The following is a 15410-nucleotide window of genomic DNA, read 5'->3' on the forward strand; positions in this document are numbered from 1 at the left end:
ATCTTTGCTGTGCAATGCCCTGCTGAAATGTGGCCATCTTCGTGGAAACTAAAAAGCACGCAGGTCACATCCTTGTTTTCCCAAAGTCTGCGTAACATTTGGGATTGGCTTCAGTGAGGTGAGGACTTGATTCATGGAGACCCTTAGCAAACTTGTCAAGTCATTACGTGCTGCAATTGAAAGCCATTCATTATAAAAGGGCCAAAATAAAAATCTAGCCAGACAAATGCAGAAAAAGCAGCACTGTCACTAGAATTTATGGAGATATTTTTGAGGTCCTCAGTAGGGTTTTCTTTCGTGACAATTTTCTATTCAAATTATAATCACAGTACTGGGTGTGGAGTAACTTCTCCTTGGCAAGAGGCTCCTGGCGAGATGGAGTGTGGGCACGCTGCAGGCACGACGAGAGGGACTGAGGCATGGGCATCCCCTGCAGCACCGCTCCCTGAGCATTACACACTAAAAGTCGCCTCCACTTTAGCCCGTTTTTTGTATTTCTCTCAAAATCACTAACGTGCTGAGGAGAAGAGGAAAGGACATGAGAAATTTATTGTGAAACCTGCATATATTCTTGGTGAAATGAGAGACCATGTATTTCATTTTTGGCTTGTGTACTGTTTTGTGTTAGTTAAGTTTCATTTCTCATTTTATGGACTTGAGATGGAGCAATGAAACCAGGCAGGGTCACCTCCCACAGAGAAGTGCCAATGGTTTTCATGCATAAGACTTTGGTTTCAGCTGTCTCATTTGGGGGCTTTAACTTCAGAGATGTCCTCTCAGGAGGAGTCTGCAGGTTCCATGGTCTCCAGCCCCCTAGAAGGCACCTCACACATCACTTCTCCCTGAACATTCCTGTGTGAGTCCGGGTGTCACGACAGCAATGCTGACAATGGACATTGTGACAGGGAGCGCTGATGAGCTGGAGAACAGTAGCAGGTTCCATCACAATTCTGAGCCAACTATCCCACTGAACGACAGACCTCTCCAGTGCCACCTGCATCTGTCTTTGGACTGGTTTACCTCTTCAGAGGACCCAAATCCCTAACACATGCTCATACTTCATATTCTATGTAAAGTTTAATTAAGTAAATACATCTGTTAGAAAAAATATGTGAAAAGATGATCTGAGAGCAGGTGAGCCATCAACTGAAATCTCTGATAGCAGCAGGAGAGGTGCCCAAATCAGTTCTAGCTGGAGAAAGCAGGCTGCAAAAACAGAGAATTGTGAGCTTTTTCCTCCACACGTGAAACTGAAAGAAAAATCACAATTTTTTAAAAAATGCAAAACAACAGCTTATTCTGTGCTTACTGCAGCTTATTACCGAGCAGTTGCAATAAATCATCATCCAGCTTGGCTGCTCAGCTCAGCTCTCCTCTAGCGGCATGAAGTCGGAGGGAAAGATGCAGCATTCCTGGGATTTGTCATGAGGAGGTTTGTCACATCTTCCCAAAGCTTGCGTAAGGAGACAGGCTGCAGAAGGCCAAGTGTTCGGCAGAAATTATTTCACTTCCTCCGTGCTCTTGCAGCATGAAATATTTCTTGCCATAAATCAGCTCTGATTAGTTTATTGTGGATGTTTAGGTTAAATGTCTCAATTGCTCTTTTGTTCTTGGGAATCCAATCTTATTTTTATAGATATTTATTAGTACAGCTTCTAGACAGCTGATTTCATTTCCCATCCCCTTCCCATATTTCTGGCTGCGCTGTGGGAAGGTCTGTGTCATAAAGCTGAAATTCCTGCAGACAGAAGCAGCGGGATGCAAGCTGTCTCCATCAGCCATGCAGACACAGGGCCGCATGGGTAGCCAGGCTGCGTGGGCAGAACGTGAGGCCATGCAGAAAACCACCCTCCTCTCCTCCCCTCTCCCACAGCCTCTGGGAGAAATGTGGTTAGCCAGGCACGGCTGCTGGGTGGAAGTTGCCCTGAGATAGGCAAGCATGACGAAAAAACAACGTGTAGTAATGTGTGCCTCTAATCCATATGTGGGAAAGGTTCAGAGCATGGGAAACAATTTAGTTTCTGCATTTCCCTGGTTTAAAATCTCTGTGCTACAACCTCCTGGGAGATGAGTGGGGACGGCCTGATCTGAGAAGAAAGCTGGTCCAGGCCACTGATCCTCCTTCATTTCCACACAAACTGCTCAGTGAGCTGCTGAGCTGACATGGCTCACCCATCCATGCTGCAGGACCGCTAACTGCACAGTGTCAGCTGTGGGGAGTAATTAAACAGCAGAGAGCAGAGAGGCCGTTGCATAAGTACAGATTTGCCAGATGTTGCTTACTTCACTTTTGAACCTTGCTTGTTTGATATCAGGGCCCTGCTACCCGTGCTAGGCACCTGAGTGCTCAGCTTCAGAGCCCCACTCCCGCGGATCGGTCGCGCTGCAATGCTCGCTATGTCCACACCTCATATAACACTCGCACTTGGCTCCCACCGCAGCTGTTGAAAAGAGGGTGGAGTGAACTTGACTTCAACATGTCTGGTAAAAGTTCCCTGCAGACAGCGTCTAACAAGGTTTTGATTTTCCAAAGTAAACTTACAGCAGCTCGCACGAATGCAGAGCCCCCTCTGCTCCCATAGCATCCCTTGACAGAATAGCTTGCACTGCCCATGGGCCAGCCTGGGAGGGAGCAAGTGGTATTTAAATCAGGGTGCGCTCCCAGTTGCCAGCAGCCTTTCCAGCAGGTTACAGGAAAGGATAAAGATTAACTTCTTCCCTCTGCATGAAGGAGAATTAACCATGTGCTCCCTGTGTGGAAATGGTACCAGAGAGTGTTGCTAGCACTTCCTCTCCAAGAAGTCACAAGTAGAAAAAAAAGTCACTTGGATGATGTAGGAAACTCATAAAATGTGCAGCTCACACTTCTCTCTGCATTACCCATCAAGAATCCCAAACAAAGTAATCAGTTTCATAGATGAGTTAATGCTAGACTGTATTATTTCATAATTTGACATTACTTTTGACGACTATTTAATATACATATTCCTTTGATTCTTCTTCATCTTTCATAGTGTAAAATCTCCTCTAGGCATCTCTGTAAATAAAAACCTAAAAGGTGGCTTCCTCTTTGAGGTGACTTTTCTTGTTATGTGCATTGATTCATAAGAAGCAAAGAGCATGAACATAGCAGTTGAACATGCTTTTCCCTGAATGCTGCATAGGTAGTACTTGGTATCAGCTGTGCTAAGGAGAAACACCAGGAATGGCATTCAGACTGCTTGCAGATAAAACACTATGATGAGACTTCTTTTGCCTTGAAAGTGCCCGATAACCCTGAATATTGGGTACCCTGAGCCATGTCTTGCTCTCAAGACTGCGAAAGTCACACCAATGGTGGCTACCTACTTCCCAGTGGTTATCCATCCAGCTTCAAGCAGCCTCAAGCTTCAATGTTTGCTGTCCATGTTCCCTCCATACTCATGCAGAAAGCAAGGGTTAGTGCCTGGGAGACAGCTGTTTCAGATAAGAAACTTTTCCTAATGTCCAACCTGAATCTCTTCTGGTGCAACTTGTGACCATTCCCTCTCGTCCTATCACTACTTACATGGGAGAAGAGGCCAAACCCCACCTCGCCACAGCCTCCTTTCAGGCTGTTGTAGAGAGTGTTAAGGTCTCCCCTGAGCCTCTTCTTCTCCAGACTGAACAATACCAATTCCCTCAGCCACTCCGCATCAGACCTGTGTTCCAGACCCCTCATAGCTTCATTGCCCTTCTCTGGACATGCTCCAGGACCTCCATGTCTTTCGTGTAGTGAGGGGCTGTGGTGGCCAAGAAGCTCCAGCAGGCACTACTTTCTCTTTCTTCCCAAACTCTACCCACACCTCACCTCTCAGACCTCTGTTGGACGGTCTCCTTGTTTTTAAAAACCTTGTTTTTACCACAGGTTTGGCAAAAGGGGGATGAGGTGGTCATGCATGAGAGGCAGGCCTTCCAAGTGAAATTTAATTAAATAGAGAAAAAAAGGACAGTGTGGTGTTATTTAATTCACTCATCTACAGCATGTTGAAGAGTGGATAACTATCTCTAAATTCACCTATCAGATATTCCTCTGTTATGCTCTCAAGAAAAGACAGCTCTGTGTAAGATTCCAGAAACAGAAGATAATGATAGCACTTTTCAACTTAAAAACTAGAAGGACTCTACACATGTGTTTCCTAATTTTCTTGTGAAAGCTGTTCTAGCTAGGACTCACTGGTTTAAGTCTCAGCAGAGGTATAAAGCTAAGATCTAGAGGAAAATCTTTACAGCACTTGAGGTACCTCTAAGTACCCCAAACCAAAACAAACAAAAAAAAACAAAGCAGAACTATTCCTCCTTCCCAGGAAATACCCTGACAGCAATAATATGTTCATCCTTTTTCTCCAGGGCATTAACGAACAGCTTATTCAGAAGGCTGTAAAACCAGCTTGACAAGACCTGAGAATTCTGTGAAAAATGCAATTTCTGGTGACTGTCAACCCCTCTGACCATTTGGATTAAAGGTAATGCAAGATCTGACAATGCTGCAATCCTGTTTCCCAAAGAGAATGAATTAAATAGGGTCAACTGTCTCTGCTTGTTTCTCATTCCTCTTTCTTGCCATATTTAGGACAAAAGTGCTTTCACTTTCTCTTTTTTGTCATCTTTCACATGGTCACTGCCTTTTCCTTAGGCTTATCCAGAGCTTATCCCAAGCATGCCCTAATTTTTTCATGATATTTTTTTTTTGCACTCTTTGTCATCTCTGTGCAGGCACACAAATTGCCATGACACAACACCCACCAGAAACTACTTATCCTGCAAGCCTTTTTCATGCAATGCTTAAAAGAGTTGGTTGCTATTACTTCAAAACCAAGCAGCTATTTCTCATAAATATCAGATCAAATTCCCAGATACATGTCAATGTTTTGTTTAAGTGCTTTCTTTTTGTGCCAATGCCATTAAAGAAAATGTAGAATGAGATTGGAATTAAGACTCATGTTTAGGTCCTCCACATGTAATCTTCCTTCACCTTGGTATTTTCCCTTGTAGTTGTATCAGTTTTAAAAATAGACTGAGTTTCATTTTCCTAACACTAGCAGATTAATACCAATACTGTTTATGAATTAAATTGACTTTGCAGTGTAATTACAATAGCTAGAAAATTATTTAACAATTGCAGAGAAGGATGAAAATTCAGATGTTGTCCAACAATATATGGGAAAGAAATGACACAGAGGATGACAGATCACTAAAAGGAGATTTAGGAGAAAGGTTTGATGGAAACTCAGACTTTGTGAAGGGAATTGGAATAAAATTAGAGCAGAAAAATAGTTAGCAGAAAAGAGGAAATAACCCCTGATGAGAGGTTTGATGCATTACTGGAGACAAGTGGAAAAAGAAGTGTTTCCAGAAAATGAGGAGACTCTACTCACTGCTCCTCCTCTAGTAGGATAACCATCTCCTGGCAGGTCTTTCACAGTTTTGCTCAGAAAGTGCTCAAACACATTACCTTCAGTCTCGAGGCAGTCTGGACATGCATTTATTAACTTGTTTTCTTATCATTCTTACTTCACAGTTTCAACATTCTATTCTTCCCACAAAGAAAAATAAAACCGAGAAAAAAAAGCCACTTAGCATCTGAATTCCCATGGATGAAGATTTTTGTCCCCCTCAGGTACCTCAAATCTGTTCAAACAAACTGCAGAACATGTCAAAGTATCCTGTACTAAACGTTCCCGGGAATCACACTTATAAAATCAATCATTTGTACACTACTGATAAAAAGCTAGGAAGAACAGCATATCTAAAATACACACATATACATACGAGCGTCTACTTTTGAGAAGGTAATTTAAAAAAATGATTTGAATTCCCAAAACATTATCTCAAAATCAAAATAATATTTTCATCCCAAAGGCAACATTTATTCAGCACTTCCTCAAGAAAGCAGGTGGTTTAATTATTTATTTATTTAGGTTTATTTTGCTTTATAACATTTTTTTCTCTCTTTTGAAAAAAAAAATGTTGTAAATCTTTTTGAACTAAATGATTTACTGGATAAGCTCAGACTTCAAATAACAAATTTTTTGTGCATAAAAACGTACACTCTGTTTAAGTAGTTACATCAAAAGTATAAAACTCTAGATGAGTCTAAATCTTTAATGAAAGGTGGCATGTTTTCCCTCCTGTAAAACAATTACATGTTTTACCTTCCTCTTACGTATGGTTTAAACTGCAGAAAACATTTACCTGGAAAATCATTTGCAGAGTAATATCAAAGAGAAGTACTAATTAAGGACAGCCTTTGAAGTTTGATCTGGATTTCTTAACTTTGGTTAATTTCCTGCCTTGAAAAACCATTTGCAGGCAGGTTTCTCTATTTTGTCTTCCATCATCCATAAAATATTTTGTACAGTGGAGAAGAAATTGACTGACATCTCATGTCAGGGTGTTTCATGTGACAGTTTTATAGGCATGCCTGGAAAACATGGTCTTCCAAAAGGTGAGTTAGAAAACCATGCTCACAAAGTAATTCTCAGTTCTCAGTAACTCTACAAAATGGAAAGATGAATGGAATGAGGCTTAAGACCATAAATATAGAATCATAGAATGGTTTGGGTTGGAAGGGACCTTTAAGATCATCTAGTTCCATTTCCCTGCTATAGGCAGCAAAACCTCCCACTAGATCAGGTTGCTCAAAGCCCCATCCAGCCTTGTCTTGAATGCTTCCAGGGAGGGGGCATCCACAACCTCTCTGGGCAACCTGTTCCAGTGTCTCACCACCCTCACAGAAAAGAATTTTGTCCTAATATCTAACCTAAATCTCCCCTCTTCCAGTTTAAAGCCATTTCCCCTTATCCTGTCACTACATGCCCCTATAAAAAGTCCCTCCCCACCTTTCCTGTAGTCCTCCTTCAGGCACCGGAAGGCCGCTATAAGGTGTCCCCTCGGAGCCTTCTCTTCTCCAGGCTGAAGAACCCCAGCTCTCTCAGCCTGTCCCCATAGAGGAGATGCTCCAGCCCTCTGATCATGAAGATTCATGGCCCTCCTCTGAACCCACTCCAACAGCTCCATGTCCTTCTTGTGCTGGGGGCCCCAGAACTGGATGCAGTACTCCAGGTGGGGTCTCATGAGAGCAGAGTAGAGGGGCAGAATCACCTCCCTCAACCTGTGGGTCACACTTCTCTTGATGCAATCCAGGATATGGTTGGCCTTCTGGGCTGCAAGTGCTCATTGCCAGCTCATCTTGCGTCTTTCATCAACTGACACCCCCAAATCCTTCATCATAAATACTCAGTGTTTTCATTAATGGTCTGGATCAGCTCCCTATCAGCAATAGGGAGCTTACTACATTTCCTCATAGTACCAAAATGAGAAAGAATGAGCGTTCAAAATAATCTTGACAAACCAGGGAAATCAGCTCCAAAAATAAGATGCAAGTCAGTAAAGTGAAATGCCAGTTACTAAACTCACTGGGGAATTGTCAACGGCACAAACACAGAAAGGAAAACCAAGTGACTATCTTATATCTCTGTATGTAAGACCCTAAAGATTATGGTGGTTCACAAGAGCATAAACTGGTGAGTGTTTTGTCGTAGTGAAGAAGGCGGACATTATATTTGATTTAGAAATAGTAGCACTGGCTATTGACTTACAATGGAACCCTTCTGCTCTGTAAGCTTTGGAAATACCTCACAAGAGCTCCATGAGCATGGAGGAATTGCAAAGATTCCAGCTTTTCTCTAAGACTTCACCAAGAACGACAGCATACCATATTACTTTAGTAGAACTTTTTACAATATGTTATGAGGTGTTATTACTGAGTTTCTGTCCCAAAGATCATGGGTTAGTTTGAAATTGATTTTACTTGGCATGGCCAAAGAAGGCCATTGGGCCTATTTCAGTGCATTGGGATGAATGAGTTTGTGGATAAAATGTACGTCTCCACCACTTGCAGACAAATATGCATCGTAAAGAAGTTTTGCTCATTTTCTGTAGTTTTTGTAATACTACCTCTGTTCTCACAATTAATATGTGCTCATTTTAGCACTAGACTAAGAGGGTCTTTCCTATTCAAAGACAATTGGAAAATGCTACACTCAGTTGGCAGATGTAATAAGTCTGTCAGAATGTTTATTTGCCAACAATATCCTGGAATACATCAACAGAGGGGTGGACAGCAGGGTGAGGGAGGTGATTGTCTCCCTCTACTTTGCCCTCATGAGGCCCGACCTGGAGCACTGTGTCCAGGCCTGGGGTCCCAGAAAAAGAAAGTCATGGAACTGTTGTAGTGGGTCCAGAGGTGGAGTAGGAAGACGGTCAGAGGGCCAGAACACCTCTTCTATGCCCTGGGCATCCTGATCTAGTGGGTGGCAACCTGCCCACAGCAGGAGGCTGGAAATCTGTGGACTTTGAGTTTCCTCCCAGCCAAAGACATTCTAAGATTCTGTGGAACTTCACTGGCAAAGAGGCTACAGGTTCTTGCATAAATTCTTCAAAAAGGGGCATTTCACTAATACAGTCTTACACAGTTGTGGAGACTGACATGTTGTAAATGGTTTTTGATGGAGAGAGGGTGTTCTAGTGTATACAAACTGACTCACCTGATGGGAAACTGGCTCTGTACCATGGCTACTCTAACTAGATGGCACACCATGTTCTCAGTATGTACACCACCATGACATTTTCTACAAAATTCCTGCCTTGATTCCTGGCTCAAACAAAATATAAAGCAATAAGTATTCTAACAGATTATTACATCCGCTGAGTGCAATATTTGCTATTTTTTATTAACATTTTACTATTAGAAAGCAACAGTTTCTCAAAAGCAGAACTTTGCAGGATGTTCAACTCCATTCACCTTCATTTTCTGCTGCAGGCACAATTAAACCAAGCTTTTCTATTTCAGGTTAAATCATGGAACATTTTCACCTTGAAATTGCAGCTATATACAAGCTTTTGTTGAAAGCATTGTCAGATCAGCACTGGAAGATTTTAAATCAGGCAATACCTATGAATGAGTGTATGAATAGGCCTTTTGTGGTCCTGTCATTTCTCAGGCACAAAGCCTATGTAGAAAGCAAAATATTTTGGCCATTCATGTTTTTATTGTGTGATTTATAACATTCTCCCAAAGACCTCTGTGAATTTAAAATGCTGTGACCATGTTTTTCAGAAAGGAATACTTAATTTTAATATTCCCAAATCCTCATTTAGGTTTTTAAATGAGTCCCTGATTCTGCAAATACTAACATGGGTGCTTTTTAGTTAAGTATAGGATTGAATTTTGGCAGGATCAGGGCCTAAATAAACTGGTATTTTAAAAACATTAAGTGGTTTCCAGGGTTCACTGCAAGCCATAGAACACAGAAGCGGAACTATATTACATAGTCCTGCTGATTTCAATGAGATTATTCAAGTTTAAAACTCTTGTTTCTCAGACAGAAGAATAATAATTAATAAAAACTGATCCGGGCTTTTAAAATTGCAAAGCAGAAACCTGACATACATGCTTAGTTCTACACACTTGTCAACCACTGAAAGTAAACTCACATTGCTAACTTTTTCTTAAATCTAAATGAATGTATCAACACCAGTCAGGAAGAGGTTATGCGTTACAGCATTTTGCCAAGTGGTGCCTTTACTTACAGATTGTCTAAGCAAATAAAATCAAAATCAATGCCTTTTTAGAAAGCATTTTATTGTTTTAGAAATCACATTAGAAAAATAATGAAATATGAAAATGCCAATTTAAAGGCTACGAGTTTCTATAGAAGGCTAAAATAGATTCGGTCTTAAATTCTTTACTCTCAAATGCAAGAATGTACTTTGTAATGCATGATACTACAAAGACTTCAAATAAAAATCAAAATGTAAGTTCTTTGGATACTTCATTTTTGAATGACATATATCTCATTTAAAGTCAAGGATGAATTAGCTAGATCACGTCGAAGCTGAGCTCCCCAAGAAAGGGGTGGTATATAAAGTAAGTACAGTGATATCCTTAAGTCTTCAGTTTGTTTGAATGATTCTCTGGAGACATCTGAAAAACAGCTGATCCTGGATACAATCAGCAGCCAAAGACTGTTATGATGTAAAAATGTTGTGATGGTGCCCTCTTTCCCCATATATGTGTGATAAAATATCTCCACAAAGGCCAAACTGATTTCAAGGCTGGCACAAACAAAGCCTTAGGAAACCAAGGGGTCAGCAACTGTGTAGTGAAGAGTGGGGACAAAGGCAGTGCAAGAGGATTTGAGCAATATGTCATCACATACCATAAAGATTTCAGCTGAGTGACTATAACAAAGCTTTTTAGTTTCATAGCTCAACTTGACATGAAGCACCAGTCTCTCAGTTTCTCAGCCAACACATAGTTAGATGTCACTAAAGAGGTCCTCTGGCTCACAAGTGTTTTCCAGTGTTTCAAGAGACATCACATCCGGGGAGTGCTTGCCTGATGTCTTCTGTGAGGCAAGATCAGGTCTGGAAGTATAAAGCAAAGAAACAGATTTGAAATAAATACAGACACAGATATAAACAAATCCAATGTACGCACAGCCAAGGTGCCCATTTAACAGTGTGCTTTGAGATTTCTGTTAGGGTTATGTGTAAGAGACTTAATTATGTGCTGAGATTGCAATAGCAAAATACAGATGAAATTCAGCTTACAAACGTCAAGCCTTTAGCTATTTCTTACCACTTTTGAGACTCTGAGAATGATCATTTCACCCACTAGATCAACACAGAGAGCTGGGGAGAACAGAATAAATGCAGAAAAAATCTTGAGGACTTGTTCTGCTGCTTCTATATGAGATGATGCTCAGCTAACTGCTCTTTTTACCCTGGTACTAAGCATGTGTTTGTCGTCCATCAGTTTGGCATAGAGGCATTAAGAAGATTCATACTGAGCTGTCTCAAAGGCCTGCACTCTGAGGGTGCAAGCCTACCACCAAACTGCAGAGCAGAAGAAAACAAAAGTAAGTGCAGAAAATCCTTCCATAGCATATGCTCCCCACCTCTAGAATCCAGGTATTCAGAGACTTCCAAGCCCTTGGCCTCCACCTGGGCATATGTTATGTTTACATTTTCCATAACTGTATGCAAAAAAAAGCACTCATCATTCACTGCTGTTTGTAAGCTAAGGTGTAAGTTTGTTCTCAGATGTCTGGACACTACAGAGTCCTACCAGAAAACTTCATGCTTGAATCAGACATCTGCTACACTGGATAATACACTGCTTTGCACCAACCAATTCTCTTTAGCTATTCTTTGACTGTCCTCATCAACACAGAGCACTTAAATATCTCTTGGTTATAGGAGCTCCTGGCATTTACCATGAGCTCTGCTTCACATTCACTGCTTCTCCTCTCTCTCTGAGAAACCATACTGACAAACACAGGTGATGTGTTATCTTAGGTTTTCAAAGATTACATTTATGACAGCTTCCAATCCCAACAAGAATTAATAGGTGTAGACTGGATCCACAAAAAAATCTTTGAATCCTGCACAGACAAACTTGGTTTTGTGAGCTTTAGGAGAATTACTAATTACTGGATTTCTCGCTGATGTGATATTCCAGGGTGGTATCACTAGCTGCTTTGAAAATGGGAGCTAATCCCTTAAATCTTTTCACAGTAGACGGTAGGGAATTGGTATAGCAAGCAGTGAGCAGACGTGATGTGCTTACCCTGTAAGGTTTTGTGCTGGTTGGAATTTCATGAGGATTGGTGGCTTTGTGCCCAGGTATATTCCACTGGTATAATTCTGACAGAAGTTAAAAAATTCTTACATTACCAAGGCTAACATATGATCCACCAGTTTGGGAAGAACTAGACAGAAATGGTGGAAAGTGTTATTCTGAAATGCTGCTATATGAGGACTTAGTGTAATGAGGCATTCAAAAGCTATCTTAATTTCCACACTAATTCAAACCTTCAACCACTCCACAGCTGCCAATATAGTTAGACTAGACTTCAGCAAAGCCTTCGACACTGTCTCCCACAGTATTCTCCTGGAGAAGCTGGCAGCTCATGGCTTGGACAGGTACACTCTTTGCTGGGTAAGGAGCTGGCTGAAGGGCTGGGCCCAGAGAGTGGTGGTGAATGGATTTAAATCCAGCTGGCAACCGGTCACAAGTGATGTTCCCCAGGGGTCGGTGCTGGGGCCTGTCCTCTTCAATATCTTTATTGATGATCTGGATGAGGGCCTTGAGAGCACCCTCAGTAAGTTTGCAGATGACACCAAGCTGACAGGAAGTGTCAATCTGTCTAGGGGTGGCAAGGCCCTACAGAGAGTTCTGGACAGGCTGGATTGCTGGGCTGAAGCCAATGGGATGAGGTTCAACAAGACCAAGTGCCGGGTCCTGCACTTTGGCCACAACAACCCCAGGCAACACTACAGGCTTGGGGCAGAGTGGCTGGAAGACTGTGTGGAGGAAACGGACCTGGGGGTGTTGATTGATGCTCAGCTGAGCATGAGCCAGCAGTGTGCCCAGGGGGCTAAGAAGGCCAATGGCATCCTGGCTTGTATCAGGAACAGTGTAGCCAGTAGGAGTAGGGAAGTCATTGTCCCTCTGTACTCAGCACTGGTGAGGCCCCACCTTGAGTACTGTGTCCAATTTTGGGCCCCTCACTGCAAGAAAGACATTGAGGCCCTGGAGCATGTTCAGAGGAGGGCAGTGAAGCTGGTGAGGGGTCTGGAGCACAGGCCTTATGAGGAGCGGCTGAGGGAGCTGGGATTGTGCAGTCTGGAGAAGAGGAGGCTCAGAGGAGACCTTAGCGCTCTCTGTAACTTCCTGACGGGAGGTTGTAGTGAGCTGGGGGTCGGCCTTTTCTCTCCTGTAGCTAGTGACAGGACGAGGGGGAATGGCCTCAAGTTGTGCCAGGGGAGATTTAGGCTGGACATCAGGAAATACTACTTTTCTGAAAGAGTAGTCAGGCGCTGGAATGGGCTAGCCAGGGAAGTGGTGGAGTCACCATCCCTGGAGGTGTTCAAGAAACGTTTAGATATAGCGTTGAGAGACATGGTTTAGTGGGGTTATTGGTGGTAGGTGGATGGTCGGACTGGATGATCTTGTAGGTCTTCTCCAACCTAGCTAATTCTATGATTCTATGATTCTTAGGTAAAATCAGGACTTTTGATTGCTGTTTTGAAATCTGGCTTCACAGAGATTCAGAACCAAAATTCCCATTCCAACTGGAAAACTCCAGGGAAGAGAAGATTTAAAAAAAAACACTGTAGTCTTCAAAATGTATTAATTTTCCCAAGACCTCAGCCACTACCTGATTCATAGCTTCTAAGCCTTCAGGTTTATCAATCCATTGGAGGTTCAGAGCTCTCACTACAATGTTTCCTGCTGTGGACTTGGAGAATGCTTTCCTTTTGGAGGTGAACCCTCTGTACTCCTTGGGAACCAATAAAAAAACCATTCAACACTGAGTTTGGGATGCCTTCCCCTCCTACCATCTCTCCAGTACTCAGAAGAGTTTCCTTACCACTCTATCTGTCATTCCAGTTCTGCAAACTGTTATAATTTCAACATACAATTTTTTTTTAGGTTATGATTATTACTGCCTCTAGAAATCTAACTCGATTCTTCTGTGAACACTTCAAAACTCTCTCGTTCACGTCTGAATTAATCATTTCAAAGTATGCAGTGATACCTACAGAAAGGGGGTGTGACATCAGAAGTCACTTGGACTAACTACAAATCAGTCCTGCCACATTCAGACGCTGTAACCAGCAACCTCTGCTCAGCATGATCAGATCATTCTGTAACTCATTTGTATCCTATATTTTTTTTTTTAAGTATAGGTAGCATAACTAAACGTGATGTGATGTTCAATTTAGCTAATGAAGGTGTACATTTCTTTCTGCGTTGGTCTGAAGTGATACATCTTTAGTGAGAACAAAGGTGAACCACTCAGAGTGCAGTAGCACCCCAATCAATTAACTTGGAGTGGTCTCACCAGCAAACAAATTAGGCCATGAAAGATCTCTTTACCACCACAAATTTCAGGTACTGGAGGTCCTATTTAGAGTAGCTCAGGAATTCTTCACTGCCCATATGCCATTTAGGCATTATGATAAGAGTTCTGAGAGTCCAGATTTGTTAACTTTCAGGTTTCAACTATTGCAAAATTTTCTGTTTGAGAAAAGTACGCCTGACAGTGCATAAGAATTGCAATGTCAGTAACAATTTCATCCTCATTAGGTAAATTAACTGTTTTCAACACTAGACACGAGAGCCCATCTATAAGCCAAGCTGCTGGTGGGTTTTAACATTGCACAGCTAGAACTATTAAGCTTCTGTGTTCTTGTAACAACATGGTCCTCATTTGATCTCCAGAAGTTGTAATACCATGCTTGTGAATAAACCCAACTGCACTTGCAAAGTGGAAGCATTAGACTCCTTATATGAAGTTCATAAGCTACTTAATTTTGGCTTTAAGACTGGATGATTCATATTTGCATGGCAGCTATTCACAACATGCCAACAGCTTGCTTTGTGCTGTGAAATTATTTTCAGTCATCTTGGGTTCTCACTGGAACTTTGTTACCATACCCTGATGCATAACATAGTTAATTTCCTTAAATTGCAGTGAGTTGTATAGCCCTGTCTTGCCAAAAAGCCTGTAAGTAAGGCATTCTTCTTGAAAGTTTATTCTTCTGTTGGATCACTTTTGAAGTCTTGCCTTCTGGTAAACTTAAACTCCATTAACACATCTGGAGAACTGCTGACTCTAAGAGATCATTTCATATTTCCTGACATTTAGTTCAAGCCCTTCATAAACTGAGACAGTAGACCAGATCCACAGCTGGTGTGAATCACTGGAGCACTAATAATGTCAGTGGAGCTCTGCTGACTTACACCAGCTGAGATTTTGGCCCAAGATTTGGAAGAAAGTGGTTACAGTACTTGATATTTCTTTCCACAGCTGAATAAGAGCCATAAGAAACAGAAGACATGCAACACAGCACTTAACTAAGCAGTAAAGTAACAGCATGATGGTTTTGCAAAGCTTGGGAGAAAAAGCAACACCTTTTTTTGCAGTAGGACAGATGGACCAATCCCACTTGTTTCATATGATGAATTGGTCCCGAGTTCACACAGACCCCAGAGAAAATCAGCACAACATCAGTCCTGCTGCAATACACAGCCAATTCCACTTGGTAATGTTTTTGCAGGACTTTGAAGGAGAAAATAATCTCTAATATGACTGCTACAAATGACATGGTTAAAAAGAACTTCCTAGTGGTAAAAAGATCAAACAAGTTGTAGCTGCTCTGAAGCAAAACCAGGTCAGAGGCTGCAACATAGCACAACTGCTAATCTTGAGGTATTCTTCCTGGAAGGATGAAAGGTTCTTGCACTGAGATATGCTTGCCTATTCAGTGCAGCACATTGTGGTTATGCTTCTACCAAAGATTTTGTTCTCAAGCAA

The 15410-nt window shown here is 41.8% G+C and overlaps 1 protein-coding gene and 1 long non-coding RNA gene across 10 annotated transcripts in view; one reads left to right on the forward strand and one right to left on the reverse strand.

Annotated features, from left to right (window-relative positions):
• On the forward strand, positions 497–6056 carry LOC110390350. Of its 2 annotated transcripts, none has more exons than XR_002433712.1 (3): positions 497–1432; positions 4369–4484; positions 5540–6056. It is a non-coding gene; the product is annotated as an uncharacterized LOC110390350 (long non-coding RNA). The 2 variants fall into 2 exon arrangements; XR_002433711.1 differs by having other exon boundaries at positions 508–1134.
• XRCC4 (X-ray repair cross complementing 4) overlaps positions 8729–15410 on the reverse strand; it is a 179107-nt gene continuing 172425 nt past the window's right edge. For all 8 annotated transcript variants that reach the window (XR_002433616.1, XM_021381397.1, XM_021381400.1 and 5 more), the window contains one exon: positions 8729–10449. Coding sequence is in view for 7 of the 8 variants with exons in the window: in XM_021381400.1 (XP_021237075.1) it covers positions 10341–10449 (109 nt within the window). In the remaining variant the exon portion in view is untranslated. The remainder of the gene's footprint in view (positions 10450–15410) is intronic.

The sequence above is a fragment of the Numida meleagris genome, chromosome Z, assembly GCF_002078875.1.
Source record: "Numida meleagris isolate 19003 breed g44 Domestic line chromosome Z, NumMel1.0, whole genome shotgun sequence".
Taxonomy (NCBI): Eukaryota; Metazoa; Chordata; class Aves; order Galliformes; family Numididae; genus Numida; species Numida meleagris.